The following is a 24,500-nucleotide window of genomic DNA, read 5'->3' as shown; positions in this document are numbered from 1 at the left end:
GTTGACAAAATTTCTATAGAAATAAAATTTTGACAAAATTTTCTGTAGAAATAAATTTTTGACAAAATTATCGATAGAAATAACATTCTGACGAAATTTTCTATAGAAATAAAATTTTGACAAAATTTTCTATAGAAATACATTTTTGACAACATTTTCTACAGAAATACAATTTTCACAAAGTTTTCTATAGAAATAAAATTTTCTCCAAATTTTGATATTATGAGTATGGGGTAAGAGTTTGCCATTATTAACAAAGTTTTGTTTTCCTACGAGTGTAGTGTGATTAAATAAAATCATTTGGAGGTATATGTAAAAAAATGTCTTTTATATCTCATAAACATATCAATAGCATAATCAGTATAATTTTTATTAATATCATATAATAGTAATAAATATAGAATTTATATATAAAAAATAATAAAGAAATTGATAAGATTAAGTGTAATAATATGGTAGATGTTCAGAAAATATGAATAAACTAAAAAAAAAAAAACAAACATAACAATATTTTAAGTACATAAGTAGTATAGAAAATTTCAATTTATAATTTCGGTTTTAAGCCAAATTGCCGTTTCAATGCTAAAATTAGTAGGTATGTCGTCTTTTAGTATTGGATGCAAACTTTTTTATGAGATATTCAGAACATCGTTGCCCTGGTGTTTTATCAAGCAATACCACAAGTGCTGCCAAGTTGAATTTAAGCAAAGTGATGAGACAATTCACAATAGCTGAATTATATCACTACAAAAAGGCTATTGTGAATCGAAGACACGGCACTTTGCTGAAATTTTTTGTCCAACTGGATAAAATTGGAAGCAAAACACTATCAGAGCTATTTGCATTGGCAAATAGTTTTTATAATTCCCCCAATTTATGGATTAAAAATTTAGTATTTCATATTTATACAGCTGATGCCGATGTTTTTTTTAAAGTCTCACATATTGGTTATCCATTACTAAAATAAAACTAGCCTATTCTGTTTGTTTGATTTACATGGAAAGAATGATGTCCTTGTTTTTGTAAAATTATAAAATGAATAATATTTATAAAAATTAAATTCTTTTAGCTTTTCAAAAATAAAACTAACTAAATTACAAAAACTTTTAAAAAGTATTGAGAATAAGCTTAATTAAAATTTAACAATTTGTCTTAATGTCTGGAAGTACAAAATTTGTAGCCATTATCCTTGTGAGAGGGGGGGGGGGGGGTGGTAATGAGTGATTGGAAGAGAGTGAATATACACTCCTCACAAATCTCAAAATGATGGTTTACTACTGCTCATGCCACGGGCAGGCAAACTATTGGTTTTTGTATGGGGATTATCACGGGCCTGTGAATGGGCCACCACAATACTAAGGCATTGTACCCATTCTTCTGCATTTTTGCCATCTTTAGGCTTGAGTATTAGAGTTTGATCGGCAGTGAAGATTTCAAAAGCCTTGGGTATATTACGAGCTCCTCGCGACACTTTCACCGAACGTATTTGATTGACATCTATGCTTTCGCCACCACTCTGTAATGAAGGAGAAATATTCAAATTAGGGGTTTTTTCTCTTTCTTGATTGCTAAAAACATTACTCACCGATCCTTTACAGGATAAATGTGCTCCGGATAGGGTAAAATATCGTGTTCGCCATCTTCGGAATAAACGCCATTTTCCTTTTTTCTCTTTCAATTGACCCTCTATCATGGGCTGATTACTGCCATTAAGAAATCCCATTGCTTTGTCCGGATGATTGCATAGGAAACAACCCCATTGGTATTCTAATTCATTGCAATTGGGATTGGATTTATCAGTCTTGGAGACTTCGAAGACATCTAGGAAGCCCGAATGTCTCAATTCATTGACAAGAATTTCACGGTCCTGAAAAGAAGACGCAATGTTAGTATCAAATAAATGTCGAAGTGTATCCCACTACACCCAAAAAGCAATTAAGCCAAGGTGGTCACATAATGTTGTTTAATGAGTGAACGTGAACGATCCACGTATTGCCATCGAGATGGACGTGAGAGTAGGATTTGCAAAAGAGAACATGAGTTATATCCCGCCGGAAAATTTGGCTATGTGAAAGCTCATTCCAGACAAGAATCGCAGCAGAGTAGAATACGATTTTTTTAAGCGCATGTGTTATGACCACTTTATATATAGATATCCGCTTCAGTGAGCTCCAGCCCCCTCCCATGTTCATGCTGCCCAGAGGCAGTTCCGGGGCATCTTCAACGCAGCAGCCGCTCGTTCATACCCGCTGGTCGAATTGTTCAGGAGTGGTCCATCGTCCAGCAGAAGCGTCGGGTCGAGCATGATAACTCTACTGGTCCAAGAATCAGGGAACTGACTCTAAAGATTAGTAAGATAGACGAGAATCACAAGCGGAACACCTGGTTAGAGCACCTGAAGCAATGTAACCTAGGCACTGGCACCGGTAAGTTGTGGTTAAATGTAAGAGTCCTCTCGAACGCCGCCACAAGGGATGATCGGTCTCAATCAATTTTGGGTAACTCATCCGAATGCATGAGGTTTTTCAACCGACAATTTGTTGAATATCCAGAGAGTGATAGAACGATATGGCATCCTTCTCGGTCCCGAGTGAGAGAGCGAGAACGAGCCAGCGATATACCCCAATTTACTCCAGCCGAAGTTACCAATGTCATCAACAGCACAAAACCATCCACGGAATTTCTAACATATGCTAATGCTCAAGCATCTGGAAACACTGGGAGTGGAGTACTTGACCAGACTCCTCAAATTGTCCTTGGAATCACTCTGGAAAATGGATGGGGTGATTCCACATCTCAGATCTCAGCCAACTTTGGCGACGTGATGGTGACTGATGCGAAGAGATGCGCGAGGTTTCTCAACCGATAGTTTATTGGGCATCCCGAGGATCACAAGCGGAACACATGGTTAGAGCACCTGAAGCAATGTAACCTAGGCACTGGCACCGGTAAGTTGTGGTCAAATGTAAGAGCCCTCTCGAACCCCGCTACAAGGGATGATGGGTCTCAGTCAATTTTGGGTGATTCATCCGAAGATATGCGTGAGGTTTATCAACCGACAATTTGTTGAACATCCAGAGAGTGATAGAGCGAGAAGAATGCCACGGTCCCGAGAGTGGAAGAGCGAGAATGAGCCAGCGACATACCCCAATTTACTCCAGCCGAAGTTACCAATGTTATCAACAGCACAAAACCATCCAATGCGCTGGGCCCCGACGAAATTTCTATGCTAAAGCTCAAGCATCTGGGAACACTGGGAGTTGAGTACTTGACCAGACTCCTCAAATTGTTCTTAGTATCACTCTGGAAAATGGATGGGGTGATCCCACTTCTCAGTCAACTTTGGCGACGTGATGGTGACGGATGCGAAGAGATGCGCGAGGTTTTTCAACCGAGAGTTTATTGAGCATCCCGAAAGTGAAAGAGCGAGAACGAGCCAGCGACATACCGCAATTTACTCCAGCCGAAGTTACCAATGTCATCAACAGCACAAAATCATCCAAGGCCCTGAGCCCCAACGGAATTTCTATGCTAATGCTGAAACACAAAAACATCCAAGGCACTGGGCCCCGATGGATTTTCTATGCCAAGCTGAAGCACAAAAACATCCAAGGCGCTGGGCCCCGACGGAATTTCTATGCTAATGCTGAAGCATCAGGGAACACTGGGAGTTGAGTACGTAACAAGACTCCTCAAATTGTCCTTGGAACCACTCTGGAAAATGGACAAGGTGATTGGAGACGTGACGGTGGCTGAACCGAAGAGATGCGCGAACAGTGTATTGAGAATCCTGAGAGTGAAAGAGCGAGAAGGAGGCAGCGATCCCGAGAGTAAAAGAGCGAAAACGAGTCAGCGACATACCCCAATTTATCCCTGCCGAAGTTACCAATGTCATCAACAGCACAAAACTATCCAAGGCGCTGCTGAGTCCCGACGGAATTTCTATGCTAATGCTGAAGCACAAAACCATGCAAGGTGCTGGGTCCCGACGGAATTTCTATGCTAATGCTCAAGCATCTGGGAACACTGGGAGTTGAGTACTTGACCACACTCCTCAAATTGTCCTTAGTATCACTCTTGAAAATGGATGAGGTGATCCCACTTCTCAGATCTCAGTCAACTTTGGCGACGTGATGGTGACGGATGCGAAGAGATGCGCAAGGTTTTTCAACCAATAGTTTATTGAGCATCCCTAGAGTGAAAGAGCGAGAACGAGCCAGCGACATACACCAATTTACTTCAGCCGAAGTTACCAATGTCATCAACAGCACAAAAACATCCAAGGCGCTGGGCCCCGATGGAATTTCTATGCTAAGCTGAAGCACAAAAACATCCAAGGCGCTGGCCCCCGATGGAATTTCTATGCTAATGCTGAAGCATCAGGGAACACTGGGGGTTGAGTACGTAACAAGACTCCTCAAATTGTCCTTGGAATCACTCTGGAAAATGGATAAGGTGATTGGCGACGTGACGGTGACAAAACCGAAGAGATGCGCGAAGTTTTTCAACCGACAGTTTACTGAGCATCCTGAGAGTGAAAGAGCGAGAAGGAGCCAGCGATCCCGAGATTGAAAGGGCGAAAACGAGTCAGCGACATACCCCAATTTATACCTGCCGAAGTTACCAATATCATCAACAGCACAAAACTATCCAAGGCGCTGCTGAGTCCCGACGGAATTTCTATGGTAATGCTGAAGCAGAAAACCATGCAAGGTGCTGGGTCCCGACGGAATTTCTATGCTAATGCTCAAGCATCTGGGAACACTGGGAGTTGAGTACTTGACCACACTCCTCAAATTGTCCTTAGTATCACTCTGGAAAATGGATGAGGTGATCCCCCTTCTCAGATCTCAGTCAACTTTGGCGACGTGATGGTGACGGATGCGAAAGGTTTTTTAACCGATAGTTTATTGAGCATCCCGAGAGTGAAAGATCGAGAACGAGCCAGCGACATACCCCAATTTACTCCAGCCGAAGTTACCAATGTCATCAACAGCACAAAACCATCCAAGGCGCTGAGCCCCAACGGAATTTATATGCTAATGCTGAAGCACAAAAACATCCAAGGCGCTTGGCCCCGATGGAATTTCTATGCTAATGCTGAAGCATCAGGGAACACTGGGGGTTGAGTACGTAACAAGACTCCTCAAATTGTCCTTGGAATCACTCTGGAAAATGGATAAGGTGATTGGCGACGTGACGGTGACAAAGCCGAAGAGATGCGCGAAGTTTTTCAACCGACAGTTTACTGAGTCCCGACGGAATTTCTATGCTAATGCCGAAGCACAAAACCATGCAAGGTGCTGGGTTTCGATTTAATTTCTATGGTAATGTTGAATCGTCTGGGAACACAGGGCAGTTGAGTACTTGACCAGACTCTTCAAATGTCCTTGGAATCAGTCTGGATAATGGATAGGGTGATTCCACTGCTGAAGCGAGGCAAAGACTCGAGAAAGGGTGAATGGTACAGAAATCAGGAAACCTTACAGATTAATGGTAAGATTTCCTTCCTCTCTCCTCGCTACAAGGGATGATGGGATCTCAGTAAAGTTTGGCGATGTGACGATGACTGACCTGAAGAGATGCGCAAGGTTTTTCAACCGACAGTTTATTGAGGTATCCGAAAGTGATAGAGCGAGAAGGGGAGAACACGTCCGACACTGCCGACAGAAACACGTCCGACACTACCGACAGGAACCAAGCGATGGGTTCTTAATTATCTATGCGGGAGGCAGTTGTAAGTCTTACTCTACTTATCCTCCATTCCGCCTCTTCCTGTTGAGTATATATGCGATCGATTAAACCAGTTATTTTCACTGTTAGACATTTTTGGATATACGCCATCAAATCGTCAGCCACCCTATTCACCAGATGGACGGCAAAAGTACGCGGGCGAGTCGACGGCGAAATAAGTTCGTCTACAAACTACCCCAAGATTCTCCGGGCTGCATTCAACTGCCTTTTCAAGTCTGCGTTGGAAACAAGGTTCTCAAGTCGCTTGCCGTGGGCAACTTGAGTTGCGGACAAAGAACCCTTGTTGACTACACGTAAGGCAATTAACCGGTAAACTATGCAACGCCAGTGACAGTTGTTATGGCCCAGGCATCACTAAGATCAGGCAAGTGCTGCAGCCTCAATTCACCGTTTGTTTATCCACTTCAGGGTTCCTTCGCAGGGAACAAACATAGGTCGACTGAAGAGATCATAAAATTCAGTGTACGCGAATATTAGCCTATTTATATTTCCTTTCCTTTTCCTTTGGATCTTTTGGATGGGGTGACCCCATGGATATGACGGGGTGCAAAGTAATCCGCCTTGATTTGTGGTAGCGGCTTTTTCAGGGTACCCTTCTCATATTTTCCCAAATCCATATCCTCAATGAATTCCTCCATTTTGTTTCGAGTTCCTTTTTCCAAGCTGGGCTTCTGGATCACCTCTCCACTCCAAGGTATCCTTATCCACTTCAGAGATCCATCGCTGGGCACAAATATTAGTCGACTGCGGAGATACGCGAATATTAGCCTATTTATATTCCCTTATAAGCAAAGCCATATATATGACGGGGCGTAAAGTAATCCGCCTTCATTTGTGGTAGCGGCTTTTCCAGGGTACCCTTCTCATGCATATCGTCAACGAATTCCCTCATTTTGTTTGTAATTCCTTTTTCTAAGTTGGGTTTCTGGATCTCCAAAGTATCCTTATCCACTACAGGGATCTTTCGCTGGGCGCGAATATCGACTGAGGAAATTAGCCGCCACTGTGGCCTTTTAGACAGCTAGTCATCACATCTCTTAAAAACATCGATCGTATTGAAAAATCAATAGGAGGAAGTCTTAAAAGCAAATCGGATGCGCTACAATGCCACCAATGTCAAATACCAGCATGCGAAAATAGGCACCATCCACTGGAAAATGAAGCACAATCCCACTAAGGAAATTGGGGTTAGTTTTCATTTGAAATATTGGGATTTATTTCATAATGCAAACGGGTCCAAAAATAAAATTAAGTTTTGATTATAATTTTTTTGGCGTCCTACTTCATTTAGTTGTTGGGGCTAATTTTCATGGGGCCCATATTCATAGTTCCCATTTACCTCTGCTGCTGTTCGACATGGATTAGCCTTCAATTATATGTACACACTCCTGATATCCAAGGCCCTCATGACGACCTGCACCCTTATACTCCTTCTTTTGGATCAGGTGACCCCATAGGTTAGGTTAGGTTATGTGGCAGCCCGATGTATCAGGCTTACTTAGACTATTCAATCCATTGTGATACCACAGTGGTGAACTTCTCTCTTATCACTGAGAGCTGCCCGATTCAATGTTAAGCTCAATGACAAGGGACCTCCTTTTTATAGCCGAGTCCGAACGGCGTTTCATATTCCAGTGAAACCACTTAGAGAAGCTTTGAAACCCTCAGAAATGTCACCAGCATTACTGAGGTGGGATAGTCCACCGCTGAAAAACTTTTTGGTGTTCGGTCGTAGCAGGAATCGAACCCACGACCTTGTGTATGCAAGGCGGGTGGGTTCGATTCCAAATATTATGGGGTCACCATTGCACCACGGTGACCCCATAATATTTGGTCTTCCGGCATTGGAATGCTGTTCTATAGTTCTCACTGCCGTTGAACTTAGCTCGCATGACCCCTTTAGACCTTGCAATCTAATCTCTAAGTCCAAGTCCTTACGGATTTGAAGTATTTTGTACTTACTTTCATGCTTGGAAATTGGCTGGTAACCAATTCGGTGAAACATCGATTTTCACATTTGAGTATTTGCCAGATATTTTTCAGATTACTGATTCCAGGTTCACGTGTGCTGAGGACACTTTTCTCTTTTACCTGTTTAAAAAAGAAATTAAAAAACGCTCAAATTATATGTACAACCTTGTAATTGAAGTTAATTAGATGAAATATTTCGTAGAATCAATGAACTAAACATTAATACAATGAACACTTTGGCAACATTTTTGGAGATTCGCTCAAAAAATGACAAGAATTCTCGCTTAATTTATTTTTGTTCATTTTTCATTAGTATTATGAAAGTGTACATGTTCATTATATTTATGAACACTTTCATTACACATTACTCTAAAAAGACTACGAAATATCCATTTTTTCATTTGTTTCATAAAATGCAAATACTTACATAATGTCTCACTTGAAAATCTAAAAACATTAAATGTATCCAAGTTTTTGGATTACGTGTCCTCATAGTAAAACATGTCTTCGAATAGAGACAATGCGGTCCTCGGATTTGACAAGCGAAATGTAATTTGGCAACTTTTTTTGAGCGCCTTTCTGCAAATTCATTTGAAACTTGTTTTGTGTAAATTTTGTTTTTTTGGATTTTTGGTTGAAAGACAGGACATAGATCAACACATAGATCGAGTGTACAGGAAGAGGAAAACAAAACATAGCACATATTTACGGTACATTATGAGAAGCATTCACATATTGGTTGTCGGATCATTTGTTTATAGAGTTTACATAGAGTGAACAAACATAGATTTACATAGAGATGGTGAACGAACGAAAAAGAGAAAGAAAAACAATCGAAAATGTATTCAATGTAAAATTCGTTAAAGATAGAGAGATAGAGGTAGATTATTTTTCGATAGTTGTGATGTGAAAAATATGGTTATGTGTAAATGTGTGCAAAAAAAAAATATAAGAAAAAAATCATGAATTAAAAATAGGATACATTAGCTAAAAACATGCAAAAAATCAAATAATTTATGTAAGCACTAGTGAAAAGTGTTCCAATTCGATTTAAATGCAAATCATTTATTGCCATCGAAAGCAAACTATAATTGCGGTAAATTAAATTATGTTTCGAATACGTTTGTAATGATCATAGTTCTTCTCTGAGTGTGTTCCCAAAAAAATGCTATCTTTGCCGAGTTTTTGGAAAACGCAAAGATGCGTCGGAAAAACGCGGGAGATGCGTTTATTCCAGATCAACATGTGCAGGAGTCAACATAAAGTCCCGCCAGTAGCAACACGCAACTAGAGAAAGAGATATTGGGCTACTATAAATCACTGATAAAGGGTGATACGGTCAAAATTTGGTCAATATAAACTTGATGTATTTCTTTCAATTTTGCTTTAAAAAAACCTGAACACCCCTCATTTTGCAGGTGTGTGTGTGTAGAATGTTGCTCCTATTTTGATTTTGGAATTCACTCTTCAGTTGTCAAAATGCCGTCCAAGCAAGAAGAGCAGCGTATCAAAATTTTGCTCGTGCATCGCGAAAATCAGAGCTACGCCCACGCAAAGCTGGCAAAATCGCTAAAAGTTGCCAAATCAACCGTTAAAAATGTAATTAAAGTGTTTGGGGAACGTTTGTCGACAGCCAGGAAGTCTGGATCGGGGGGAAATCGAAAACCGGAAGACGTTGAGACGACAAAGAAAGTTGCCGGTAGTTTCAAGCGAAACCCTAACCTCTCTCCGAGATACCGCAAATAAGCTGGGTGTTTCGTCTACAACCGTCCATCGAGCCAAAAAACGAGCCGGACTATCGACTTACAAGAAGGTAGTGACTCCAAATCGCGATGATAAACAAAATACGACGGCCAAAGCGCGATCCCGGAGGCTGTGTACGACGATGCTGACGAAGTTTGACTGCGTGGTAATGGACGACGAAACCTACGTCAAAGCCGACTGCAAGCAGCATCCGGGACAAGAGTTTTATACGGCAAAAGGAAGGGGAAAGGTAGCAGATATTTTCAAGCACATAAAACTGTCAAAGTTCGCTAAGAAATATCTGGTTTGGCAAGCCATCTGTACCTGTGGCTTGAAAAGCAGCATTTTCATAGCTTCCGGGACTGTCAACCAAGAAATTTACGTGAAAGAGTGTTTGAATAAACGTCTGCTGCCTTTCCTGAAGAAACACGGTTGTTCCGTACTGTTTTGGCCGGATTTGGCATCTTGCCATTACGGTAAAAAGGCCATGGAGTGGTACGCAGCCAACAACGTGCAGGTGGTTCCCAAGGACAAGAACCCTCCCAACACGCCAGAGCTCCGCCCAATTGAGAAATACTGGGCTATTGTCAAGCGGAACCTAAAGAAGACCAAAAAACTGCAGTTCAAGGCAAACTGGCTTTCTGTGGCGAAGAAGGTGGACAAGGTGGCTGTACAAAATCTGATGGCAGGTGTCAAGCGTGAGGCCCGGCAATTCGGATTTGGAAAAGCGAAAGCCTAACTGAATATTTTTCCTGAATTTTATACTAATTGAACTTGAAAAAGAAATTTAATTTGATTTTTTAAATAAACGATTTCACCGATTTACACGCGTTTTCCCTTGACCAAATTTTGACCGTATCACCCTTTAGGTAGGAAATGAGACAGTTGTACTTAACAGGTTGGCTGATAAGTTCCCGGTCTAGCAAAGAAAAACACATTTTTTTTTGTCAAAATTCGTTTTTATTATTCAACATAGTATCCTTCAAGAGCGATACAACGATTATAACGACCTTCCAATTTTTTGATACCATTTTGGTAGCACTCCTTCGGTTTTGCCTCAAAATAAGCCTCAGTTTCGGCGATCACCTCTTCATTGCAGCCAAATTTTTTCCCTGCGAGCATCCTTTTGAGGTCTGAGAACAAGAAAAAGTCGCTGCGGGCCAGATCTGGAGAATACGGTGGGTGGGGAAGCAATTCGAAGCCCAATTCATGAATTTTTGCCATCGTTCTCAATGACTTGTGGCACGGTGCGTTGTCTTGGTGGAACAACACTTTTTTCTTCTTCTTCATATGGGACCGTGATTTCGCCTTCAAACGCTCCAATAACGTCATATAATAGTCACTGATGATGGGTTTTCCCTTCTTAAGATAATCGATAAAAATTATTCCATGCGCATCCCAAAAAACAGAGGCCATTACTTTGCCAGCGGACTTTTGAGTCTTTCCACGCTTCGGATACGGTTCATCGGTCGCTGTCCACTCAGCCGACTGTCGATTGGACTCAGGAGTATAGTGATGGAGCCATGTTTCATCCATTGTCACATATCGATGGAAAAACTCGGGTGTATTACGAGTTAACAGCTGCAAACACCGCTCAAAATCATCAACACGTTGTTGTTTTTGGTCAAATGTGAGCTCGCGCGGCACCCATTTTGCACAGAGCTTCCGCATATCCAAATATTGAGGAATGATATGACCAACACGTTCCTTTGATACCTTTAAGGCCTCTGCTATCTCGATCAACTTCATTTTACTGCCATTCAAAATCATTTTGTGTTTTTTTATGTTTTCGTCGGTAACCACCTCTTTCGGGCGTCTACAGCGTTCACCGTCCTCCGTGCTCATTTCACCACGCTTGAATTTTGCATACCAATCAATTATTGTTGATTTCCCTGGGGCAGAGTTCGGAAACTCATTATCAAGCCAAGATTTTGCTTCCACCGTATTTTTTTCCCTACAGAAAACAGTATTTTATCAAAACACGAAATTCCTATTTTTCCATTTTTTTCACAATAACAAAAGTTGCTTCACAAAAGACGCTCTATCTCACAAACTAATTGACTTACAGACGTCAAATTTTGACACGAATCAGTTGAAGGTTGGTCCTATATAAAAATAATATGCATTTAATACTAGCAACGCCATATATGTTTCAGACCGGGGACTTATCAGCCAACCTGTTATATGCTCTTAGTTGAGCCGAAATTACCCTAATCTGCGTGGGAGTTATTTTTCTCGAGGTAATATGGGCCGTTGTCGGACTTCTCATCGCTTCAGCTACAGTATCCTCGTGAATCGTGTTGCCTGATCTAAAGGCTTTATTTTGTAACGCCCGATCTAGTTGAGTTTTTGCAAAGCCAGGAAGAGGTATCGGAAGAAAGTCCCGAATTTTTATCAAATGACCACGGCTATCGTAAGGTCACTGACGCTAGTGGCAACACGCACCTCGAGAAAGAGGTATCGGGCTGCTACCAATCACTGATATGTGGGAAATGAGACTCGAGACACGCACTCGAGAAAGAGGTATCGGGATGCTGTCAGTCATTGACAGGTAGGAAATGTGACATATGCATTTGTCTGCTACCTAAGCTACCGAGGAAGTTATTTTTCCCCAGATAATATTGACGGACTTCGGGGACAGGATTAACCTTGTAGCTTCTCACCGCTTCAGCCACAGTATCCTCATCGTGCTACCTAATCTAACGGATTTATTTTGTTACGGTGGACATCGAGTTATAGATAAGCTTTTTTTCCAAACGCAAAGCGAGAAAGAGCTATCGGAAGAAAGTAGGAAAAACGTTTATTCCAGATCAAGATGCACCGGTAACAAAATAAAATCCCGAACTTTAACCAAATGACCACGGCTAACGTAAGGCCACTGACGCTAGTGCCAACACGCACCTCGAGAAAGAGGTATCGGGCTGCTACCAATCACTGATATGTGGGAAATGAGACAAAACTACCCTAATCTGCCGATGGAGGCATTTTTCCCCAGGTAATATTATCGGTTTCCTAGAACAGGATTAACCTTTTACCTTCTAATCGCTTCAGCTCCAGTATCCTCATGAATCTTGTTGTCTGATCATGAAGGCTTTATTTTGTAACGCTGAATCTCCAGCTCTAGACAAGCTTAGTTTTAATAGTAATATTGACGGACTCCGGGGACAGGATTAACCTTGTAGCTTCTCACCGCTTCAGCCACAGTATACTAATCGTGATGCCTAATCTAAAGGATTTATTTTGAGACGGTGGACATCGAGTTCTAGATAAGCTTTTTGCCAAACGCAAAGCGAGGAAGATCTATCGGAAGAAGGTAGGAGAAACGTTTATTCCAGATCTAGATGTACCGGAATCAAAATAAAATCCCGAACTTTAACCAAATGACCACGGTTATCGTAAGGCCACTGACGCTAGTACACGCAACACGCACCTCGAGAAAGAAGTATCGGGGAGACATGTTCATTTTTCTGCTCATATTTGGGCTAAAAGTACCCTAATCTGCCGAGGCAGGTATTTTTCCCCAGGTAATATTATCCGTTTCCGAGAACAGGATTAACCTTTTACCTTCTAACCGCTTCAGCTCCAGTATCCTCATGAATCCTGTTGTCTGATCATGAAGGCTTTATTTTGTAACGCTGAATCTCCAGCTCTAGACAAGCTTAGTTTTAATAGTAATATTGACGGACTCCGGGGACAGGATTAACCTTGTAGCTTCTCACCGCTTCAGCCACAGTATACTCATCGTGATGCCTAATCTAAAGGATTTATTTTGTGACGGTGGACATCGAGTTCTAGATAAGCTTTTTGCCAAACGCAAAACGAGGAAGAGCTATCGGAAGAAAGTAGGAGAAACGTTTATTCCAGATCTAGATGCACCGGAACCAAAATAAAATCCCGAACTTTAACCAAATGACCACGGTTATCGTAAGGCCACTGACGCTAGTGGCAACACGCACCTCGAGAAAGCGGTATCGGGGAGACATGTTCATTTTTCTGCTCATATTTGGGCTAAAACTACCCTAATCTGCCGAGGGAGGTATTTTTCCCCAGGTAATATTATCGGTTTCCGAGAACAGGATTAACCTTTTACCTTCTAACCGCTTCAGCTCCAGTATCCTCATGAATCCTATTGTCTGATCATGAAGGCTTTATTTTGTAACGCTGAATCTCCAGCTCTAGACAAGCTGAGTTTTTGCAAAGCGTAAAACGAGGAAGATGTATCGGAAGAAGGTAGGAAAAAGGTTTGATTCAGATCGAGATGTACCGGAGCTAAATTAAAGTTCCGAATTTCCACCAAATTACTACGGCTATCGTAAGGTCGCCAGTAGCAACACGTATCTCGAGAAAGAGGTATCGAGAGAAAGGAGGATAACAACTGACTGGGATTAATCACCTCCTATATTTTTAGCATCTGCACAACGATTGTGTAGTACCATTAATTAGAATTATCCCGACACATTAATACAGTGCGGCCGGTCAAACCACTATGTTAACGGATCTCACATAGAAGATTTACGGCTTTTGGAGTAATTTGCTGTGTTGTGTTATCATCCAGGTTTGTTTAGCACTTTTAATACATCGGCTAGTATCCAGATCGAGGAATTCTGCGATTTAGGAGGTCCAGAATACTCTGGTGAGACGGGCGAAAACTACCCTAATCTCCTAAGGGAGGTATCTTTCGAGAACAAACTTCTCAACACTTCAGCTACAGTACCCTCAAGAATTTTAGTCAGACCTGCCCAGCATGCTGCCTCATCTAGAGCCTCTCGTTTGTAATGCAGGATCTCGTGCTCCAGCTGGTTAGGTATAGTAGCACTCACTGTGATACCACAGTGATGAACTTCTCGTTTAGTGCTATCCGATTCCATGTTTAGCTAAAGGGACCTTCTTTTTCTAGCCGACTCCGAACGGACATTGCAAATGACATTGCAAATGAGACCGGCATTACTGAGAGGGGATAGTCCACCGCTGAGAAATTTTTTGGTGTTCGGTCGAAGCAGGGATTGGCATACATCAACCTTTACATTCCTGGATGGTGGTCGTCTATCCATAAGATGATGATTTCGATGGTTATTGGGATAACAACCCAGGGGAGGATTTTGGTCTTCACATAAAAATGATTCAGTGATTTACTGCGGTGGGAGGGAAAAGGGAACTGACTGAAACGGCGATCGTTGTATTCTTTCTGTTGACTTTGTTTTGTTGGTTGGTAAACATCCAGCGTTATGAAATCGCAGCGTCGATCACTGGAGAGGTGGTCTGATCCCAGTAAAATTACCGGGTGCCAGGACATGTCATTTGTCAGACCAGACCATCAGCGGTGGCGCTAAAAATATGCCTAACTGTAATCACCCATAACTCTCGTGGGAGCCTATTCGTTTATCGTGCAAAATGTGGAATCCTCGATTTGCTCTGCCAAAACTATGCCTCGCTGGACATTACCCGGAAGAGAATGCCAATGTTCATAGCGGGCATTGAAATCTCCTGCACCTGCAAGCGTTTATATCTCGAGCTCAGCTACCAACTGGGGTTACACACACATTGTATATCTATATTTCGGCAGTTACAGATTTGACTGCTATCCTCACACACTCAATGTAAGGGTTACTCAAGTCTGGCAAAAGCGAAATGGGTCTATACTGCACAGAACGGTGCAATATGGTAGACAGGAGTCCAACTCCATTCCTTGTGCAAGCCTTTCGTAGCACATTGTATTCCTAAACTTGGGATAACCTGGGAGGCATTCAGCTTCGTCTCTTGAATCGCCGCGACCCTGATTCGCTTCCGATTCATAAAATCTACAATCTTACTAATCTTGCCTCTGAGCCCGTTGTAACCAAACTGATGCAATGATTTTAGATGCTGCACGGAGAGAATATTGTTGAGCGGGAGTTGCCAGGAGGTAACGTAGTCTGACGACCATCTGCTCCTGTCATGGCACAACATTCTCCCACGTAATCATTATGACTATACTCAGACAACTGGAAAAGTTCCGGAAGGGCACCGGTTACACCTCACCAAAACCGAACGGTGATAAATCGGCAACTTAACAGTACCCCAGTCTCTCTAGAGATCTGGACTACAAACTAACAAACAGACATAATTCATTCTTTGCCTGAATTGGAACACTCTCCTGCCTTTCCATTAAAGCATTCAAGCATTGAACTAACTAACTTACCTTCTATACTACAACGTGTGGGTGGAGGCAACATCTGCGATACTTCATCCATGTAACTGCTAATGGAAGAGAAATGTTTTTCACAGAATTGTTGAACAGGATCCCTCATTATCTGGTAGGGTTCAAATGTGCTCATACGCTGATCCAATATACTATTGTTGGCATTTAGAAGAGTACGACTGGTATTATCATTGCGGCGGGGGGTAACATTGGTAGTGGGTCCAGAAACGATGACTTCATGATCATTCTGTGTGGCGATACAAAGAAATTTGATTAGATTATTCAAAATTTCCAAAATGCCCGTACACTTACACTTCCATTCACTGGTAATTTCATCACAGATTTTTGATTTCCATTATTTTGATGTGGCAACGCTGGTGAAGCGTGATGCACCGATACAGGATTATTGGGCGATGTTATCGATCCTATGGATTGATTTAAGGCATCCGTACTGTATTTCATTAGGGCTGTACTGGTATTCAACAATGTGGATGGACCCTGGGATTGTGGTCTCAGCTTGGTAGGTGATGTTGTCACCGTAACCCCACCCGAGGTCACTTGTGTCGAAGGTATACCCCATTTATTGTGACCTGTTATAATGACATTATTACTTAATGGCGGTACGGGAGTAACATAACCTGGACTATTTGGTGATGTTGGAGTTTTATTCACTGACGATCCAGTTTGAACGACCACATTACTACTTGATGTTGAATTATTAGCGGTATTTGATCCTGATCCAGAGGCGGAACCATTTTGATTGATATGTTGCGATGACGACAAACGTGTCATACTCTTATGTAGACCACCAACTGAACCTCCAGCAACATTGAGACGTGTCATACTTCGATGGGTATTACCCGAAGGATGTAAACGGCCTGTACTGCGAGAATCGCCAAGTTTAACACGTCTTGTATATCCAGTATGAGGCGGGGTAGGTGGCACTGTTGTATTGTTGGTATTGGTGGGGAGTTGAGTAATGACAGCGGGTACATTGGGGGCGGCGGAATTAGATGCTGAAATACAGATAAATTTGTATTAGATTCAGTCAAAATCCTATCAATTCCAGAAACGTGGCGGAACTTGCAACATACCTTAGATCCTTCAAAATTATCCTGTTTAACGGGGGAATATTTGTTTTTCATATCATAGATGGGGAATTCGAAACAAGGGAGTTGACAAGGATTCGTTACTTAGACCTTAGATCCTTCAAAATTATCCTGTTTAACGGGGGAATATTTGTTTTTCATATCATAGATGGGGAATTCGAAACAAGGGAGTTGACAAGGATTCGTTACTTTGTTTCCCCTACAAGGTTAGGTTAGGTGGCAGCCCGATGTATCAGGCTCACTTAGACTATTCAGTCCATTGTGATACCAGGGAGCCACCGTGGTGCAAGGGTTAGCATGCCCGCCTTGCATACACAAGGTCGTGGGTTCGATTGCTGCTTCGAGCGACCACTAAAAAGTTTTTCAGCGGTGGATTATCCCACCTCAGTAATGCTGGTGACATTTCTGAAGGTTTCAAAGCTTCTCTAAGTGGTTTTACTGCAATGTGGAACGCCGTTCGGACTCGGCTATAAAAAGGAGGTCCCTTGTGATTGAGCTTAACATGGAATCGGGCAGCACTCCGTGATAAGAGAGAAGTTCACCAATGTGGTATCACAATGGACTGAATAGAAGTGAGCCTGATACATCGGGCTGCCACCTAATCTAACCTAACCTTGTGATACCACATTGGTGAACTTCTCTCTTATCACTGAGTGCTGTACGATTCCATGTTAAGCTCAATGACAAGGGACCTCCTTTTTATAGCCGAGTCCGAACGGTGTTCCACATTGCAGTGAAACCACTTAGAGAAGCTTTGAAAACCTTAGAAATGTCACCAGCATTACTGAATTGGGATAATCCACGGCTGAAAAAATTTTTGGTGTTCGGTCGAAACAGGAATCGAACCCACGACCTTGTGTATGCAAGGCGGGCATGCTAACCATTGCACCACGGTGGCTTCCCCTACAATATTCCTATATGTTTGTAGTGATCATGGTTCTTCTATGGGTGTGTCTCCCAAAAATGCTATCTTTTTTTGTGGAGTTTTTGGAAAACGCAAAGCGAGGCAGCGGTATCGATAAAAACAGGAGAAACTTTTATTGCAAATGAACATGTACGGGAGTCAAAATAAAGCCCCGAAATTTTACCAATGACCATAGCTATTGTAAGAAAACTGACGTCAATAGCAACACGCAACTCGAGAAAGAGATCCAAGCGAGTTGACAAGGATCCATTTCTTTCTTTTCCCTACAATATTCCTATAGAATTAATAACTAAAACAAAAACAAACTCAGAGTCAGAGTCACAGGACGGTCATGGTGGCTCTTTACCTACTATTCTTCGAGGACATGACCAACATTTCTCTAAAACGAATGCGAGAACGCAAGTCCTGGAAAGAATTCATATCACCTTAGAGCGAAACAGGAGTTTTCCAATCTCTATCTGTAATCTATTCCCATCCCTCGTGCCATGAAGATAGGTGTCAAAGTCAATGACAAAAGAACTCTAGCAAAACACTACTCCAAGATTCTTGTGGTTGGTTTCGAGAGTCGAATGAAAGTCCCTTGTAGGCAGGACTCGAATGCGAAAAAATCGAATAATGCAATTGGCCGGTCAGTATGGGTAGCTCTGCATTAACTCCTGTGGATCATCTTGAGATGAGGAGAGCATAATACTCCCTGTCCGAAGAAGTTATTGCATGTTTTCAAAGAAGTATTTCCTGGGCTGTTTTATTCCATGGTACGCAACAGTAACTGTGATGCCTCAGCTGAAGGAGAATCCTTCCATCCGGCGAGCTAAGCTGCAGCCGCGAACAGCGTAGCAATTCCGTGATTACAATACAGAGTTTATCAAAGTATTTGTAAAAATTACCCTCTAGCGGATAGACGTCCAATACCAAGGAGCGTGAGGATTGATCTTAATTTTCTAGATCGCGAAATCGAGGGTTAAAACAAGGATTCTCTAGATCTGGCACCATACCCGAGTGTTTTAAAATGGAGGTCCCTTATAATTGAGCTTGGCATAGAGACGGACAGCACTCAGTGATAAGAGAGAAGTTCACCAATGTGGTATCACAATGGACTGAATAGTCTATGTGAGCCTGAAATATCGGGCTGCCATCTAACCTAACCGCCTTAAATTTATACGACGAAATTGATGCCAGTGTATCCCATCCCCCGAAAACTCACTCTTTAATTATCTTAAGAGATGACTGACTAACTATACGGTTGGCAGACAATCCTATGTGGAATTCAGAGGAAAAACATTTTCGAACAGGAGAAATAAGACGTATCCCAAAGTTAGTTCGCGACAAGAGCTGACATAACAACACCAAATGTCCACCTGATAACCATGGGGATGATTGTTTTATAGCTACATCGGCTCCATGAAATAAGTCCTCATGAAATAACTCCCCAAAATAAAAAATGAAACATGTCCCCAATTTTCTCTACAGAGAACAAAAAAACAACGATGTTTGGGGAGTTATTTCATATTTTGGAGGGCTATTTAATTTTCAATTTTGGGGAGTTTTTTTCAAATGAAATAACACCCCAATTTGTCATAATGAAATAATATGAATTTTGGGGGGTTATTTCTCTTTTTTTAAATTTTGAAATAATTCATAAAAGTAGTCGCAGGAACCGTTATGTTTACGAATTTTTGTGTAAGTCTATAGGTATGCTCAGTTTTTGAAAAAAAAAACGTGAAGCGGTAAAGATATAAAATGAATAACGATTTATAAACGGGTGTAGAAAACAAGTATATACAGCAGTAAGTTCGGCCGGGCCGAATCTTAAATACCCACCACCATGAACCAAATATTAGGGTTTCCTTTGAAATTTCAGGAGGGCTTGAGGACTTGAGGACACTTCCCGAAGATAAATTTAAAGATTTCACCTATGAAGACTATATCAGATTCTGGATTTATAAGAACCATTTTTGTTTGAGTTTTAGAGGAATCATTAACATCTCTTGTAAGTGTGCAAGAAAATTATAAAATAACGTCTTGATTTTAAATCTTAAATCTGTAGAAGTAAAATCTGGAAATTTTACATTGAGTTTCAAGCAATTTTCATGATCAGTGCGCCTTCTACACCCTCAAGAAGTGAAGTCGGTCTATATGGAGGCATTACCAAATGGACCGATAAAAACTTAATCCGATACACGTTTTTGTGAGCCTAAAATACCAGAATATTTACAATTTCAGGCATATCAGATAAAAACTACGGTTTCTAGAAACCCAAGGAGTTAAATCGGGGGATCGTTCTTATGGGGGCTATACTAAAATATGGACCGATACTCACCATTTTCGGCACACCTCTTTGTGACCCGAAAATACCTCTAGATTTCCAATTTCAGGCAAATAGGATAAAAACTTCGGATTCTAGAAGCCCAAAAAGTAAAATTGGGAAATCGATCTATATGGGGGCTATACCAAAATATGGACCGATACTCACCATTTTCGACACACCTCTTTATGGTCCTAAAATACCTCTAGATTTCAAATTTCAGGCAAATTGGATAAAAACTACGATTTCTATAAGCCCTAGAAATATAATCGGGAGATCGGTCTATATGGGGGCTATACCAAAACATGGACCGATACTCATCATTTTTGGCACACCTCTTTATGGTCCTAAAATACCTCTAGATTTCCAATTTCAGACAAATTGGATAAAAACTACGGTTTCTATAAGCCCAAGACCCCAAATCGGGAGATCGGTATATGGGGGCTATACCAAAATATGGACCGATACTCACAATTTTTGGCACACGTATTTGTGGTCCTACAATACGTCTAGATTTCCAATTTCAGATAAATTGAATAAAAACTGCGGTTTCTATAAGCCCAAGAAGTAAAATCGGGAGATCGGCCTATATGGGGGCTATACCAAAACGTGGACCGATACTCACCATTTTTGGCACACCTCTTTATGGTCATAAAATACCTCCAGATTTCAAATTTCAGGCAAATTGGTTAAAACTACGATTTCTATAAGCCCAAGACCCCAAATCGGGAGGTTGGTTTATATGGGGACTATATCAAAACCTGGACCGATATAGCCCATCTTCGAACTTGACCTGCCTGCAGACAAAAGACGAGCTTGTGCAAAATTTCAGCACGATTGCTTCATTATTGAAGACTGTAGCGTGATTACAACAGACAGACAGACAGACAGACGGACAGACGGACATCGTTATATCGTCTTAGAATTTCTCCCTGATCAAGAATATATATACTTTATATAGTCGGAAATCGATATTTCGATGTGTTACAAACGGAATGACAAACTTATTATACCCCCGTCACCATTCTGTGGTGGTGGGTATAAAAATAGTGAATTACCCTACGTTGTAGATCAAAACAAGTATATACGGCCGTGAGTTCGGCCAGGCCGAATCTTATGTACTCTCCACTATGGATTGCGTAGAAACTTCTACGAAAGACTGTCATCCATAGTCGAATTACTTGGGTTGTGGTAATACTTACCGATGGCAAGGTATCTTAAAACTTCTTAACATCGTTTTCTAAATTGTGAGTTAGTCCATACGTGGTATATATTAGACAAAAAAGGTGTATATTGATAAGTCTACAAATAATTACGAATCGATACGGACTTTTGCATGGTACGTACTGAGCCAGAATTGAAATATGGGGGTCGCTTATATGGGGGCATATAGCCCAATTATCAACTTGATATGGACCAATTTTTGTGTGATTGGGGATCGATTTATCTGAGGGCTATATATAACTATAGACCGATATGGACCTAGGTAGGAATGGTTGTTAACGGCCACATACTAGCTCAATGTACCAAATTTCAACTGACTCGGATGAAATTTGCTCCTTCAAGAGGCTCCAAAAACAAATCTCGGGATCGGTTTATATGGGGGCTATATATGATTATGGACTGATATGGACAACTTTTGGCATGGTTGTTACATATCATATACTAACACCACGTACCAAATTTCTGCCGGATCGGATGAATATTGTCTCTCCAAAAGGCACCGGAGGTCAAATCTGGGGATCGGTTTATATGGGGGCTATATATAATTATGGACCGATGTGGACCAATTTTTGCATGTTTATTAGAAACCATATATTAACACCATGTACCAAATTTCAGCCGGATCGGATGAAATTGGCTTCTCTTAGAGGCTCTGCAAGCCATATCGGCGGATCGGTTTATATGGGGGCTATATATAATTATTGACCGATGTGAACAAATTTTTGCGGAGTTGTTAGAGACCATATACTTATACCATGTACTAAGTTTCAGCCGGATCGGATGAAATTTGCTTCTCTTACAGGCTCTGCAAGCCATATCGGGGGATCGGTTTATATGGTGGCTATATATAATTATTGACCGATGTGAATCAATTTTTGCATAGTTGGTAGAGACCATGTACTTACACCATGTACTAAGTTTCAGACGGATCGGATGAAATTTGCTTCTCTTAGAGGCTCTGCAAGCCAAATCGGGGGATCGGTTTATATGGCGGCTATATATAATTATGGACCGATGTGGACCAATTTTTGCATGGTTGTTGGAGATCATATGCTAACACCATGTACCAAATGTCAGACGGATCGGATAAAATTTGCTTCTCTTAGAGGCTCTGCAAGCCAAATCTGAGGATCGGTTTATATGGGGGCTGTATATAATTATGGACCGATGTGGACCAATTTTTCCATGATTATTAGAAACCATATACTAACACCATGTACCAAATTTCAGCCGGATCGGATGAAATTTGCTTCTCTTAGAGGCTCCGCAAGCCAAATCTGAGGATCGGTTTATATGGGGGCTATATATAATTATTGACCGATGTGGACCAATTTTGGCGTGATTACTAGAAACCATGTACCAAATTTCAGCCGGATCGGATGAAATTTGCTTCTCTTAGAGGCTCCGCAAGCCAAATCTGGGGATCGGTTTATATGGCGGCTATATATAATTATGGACCGATGTGGACCAATTTTTACATGGTTATTAGAAACCATATACTAATACCATGTACCAAATTTCAGCCGGATCGGATAAAATTTGCTTCTCTTAGTACAACGCAAGCCAAATCTGGGGGTACGTTTATATGGGGGCTATACGTAAAAGTGGACCGATATGGCCCATTTGCAATACCATCCGACCTACATCAATAACAACTATTTGTGCCAAGTTTCAAGTCGATAGCTTGTTTCGTTCGGAAGTTAGCGTGATTTCAACAGACGGACGAACACATGCTCAGATCGACTCGAATTTCACCACGACCCAGAATATATATACTTTATGGGGTCTTAGAGCAATATTTCAATGTGTTACAAACGGAATGTCGCTAGTATTAAATACATATTATTTTTATATAGTACCAACCTTCAAATGATACGTGTCAAAATTTGACGTCTGTAAGTCAATTAGTTTGTGAGATAGAGCGTCTTTTGTGAAATAACTTTTGTTATTGTGAAAAAATGGAAAAAAAGGAATTTCGAGTTTTGATAAAATACTGTTTTCTGAAGGGAAAACATACGGCTTGATAATGAGTTTCCGGACTCTGCCCCAGGGAAATCAACAATAATTGATTGGTATGCAAAATTCAAGCACGGAGGACGGTGGACGCAGTGGATGCCCGAAAGAGGCTGTTACCGACTAAAACATCAAAAAAATCCACAAAATGATTCTGAATGACCGTAAAATGAAGTTGATCGAGATAGCAGAGGCCTTAAAGATATCAAAGGAATGTGTTGGTCATATCATTCCTCAATATTTGGATATGCGGAAGCTCTGTGCAAAATGGGTGCCGCGCGAGCTCACATTTGACCAAAAAACAACGTGTTGATGATTCTGAGCGGTGCTTGCAGCTGTTAACTCGTAATACACACGAGTTTTTCCGTCGATATGTGACAATGGATGAAACATGGCTCCATCACTACACTCCTGAGTCCAATTGACAGTCGACTGAGTGAACAGCGACCGGTGAACCGTCTCCGAAGCGTGGAAAGACTCAGAAGTCCGCTGGCAAAGTAATGGCCTCTGTTTTTTGGGATGCGCATGGAATAATTTTTATCGATTATCTTGAGAAGGGAAAAACCATCAACAGTGACTATTATATGGCGTTATTGGAGCGTTTGAAGGTCGAAATCGTGGCAAAACGGCCCCATATGAAGAAGAAACAAGTATATACGGCCGTAAGTTCGGCCAGGCCGAATCTTATGTACCCTCCACCATGGATTGCGTAGAAACTTCTACGAAAGACTGTCATCCACAAATTTCAACTCACATGGTTGTTAAATATCATATACTACCACCACGTACCAAATTTTAACAAGATCGGATGAAGTTTGCTTCTCCAAAAGGCACCGGAGGTCAAATCTGGTGATCGGTTTATATGGGGGCTATATGTAATTATGGACCGATATGGACCAATTGTTGCATGGTTGTTAGAGACCATATACTAACATCATGTACCAAATTTCAGACGGATCGGATGAAATTTGCTTCTCTTAGAGGCTCCGCAAGCCAAATCGGGGGATCGGTTTATATGGGGGCTATATATAATTATGGACCGATGTGAACCAATTTTTGCATGGTTGTTAGAGACCATATACTAACACCATGTACCAAATTTCAGCCGAATCGGATGCAATTTGCTTCTCTTAGAGGCTCCGCAAGCCAAATCGGGGGATCGGTTTATATGGGGACTATATATAATTATGGACCGATATGGACCAATTTTTGCATGGCTGTTAGAGACCATATACTAACACCATGTACCAAATTTCAGCCGGATCGGATGAAAATTGT

General features: G+C 41.4%; 1 protein-coding gene across 1 annotated transcript in view; it reads right to left on the bottom strand.

Annotated features, from left to right (window-relative positions):
• Positions 1 to 315: 315 nt before the first annotated feature.
• melt (ventricular zone expressed PH domain-containing protein melted) overlaps positions 316 to 24,500 on the bottom strand; it is a 68,732-nt gene continuing 44,547 nt past the window's right edge. Inside the window, 6 exon segments of the mRNA XM_075304538.1 lie at positions 316 to 1,516; positions 1,586 to 1,867; positions 7,717 to 7,845; positions 8,153 to 8,304; positions 15,647 to 15,893; positions 15,959 to 16,662. Of these exon segments, the coding sequence (XP_075160653.1) occupies positions 1,259 to 1,516; positions 1,586 to 1,867; positions 7,717 to 7,845; positions 8,153 to 8,304; positions 15,647 to 15,893; positions 15,959 to 16,662 (1,772 nt within the window). The 3' untranslated portion in view covers positions 316 to 1,258.

The sequence above is a fragment of the Haematobia irritans genome, chromosome 4, assembly GCF_050003625.1.
Source record: "Haematobia irritans isolate KBUSLIRL chromosome 4, ASM5000362v1, whole genome shotgun sequence".
NCBI classification, from domain to species: Eukaryota; Metazoa; Arthropoda; class Insecta; order Diptera; family Muscidae; genus Haematobia; species Haematobia irritans.
This window is presented reverse-complemented; position numbering and strand designations above follow the sequence as displayed.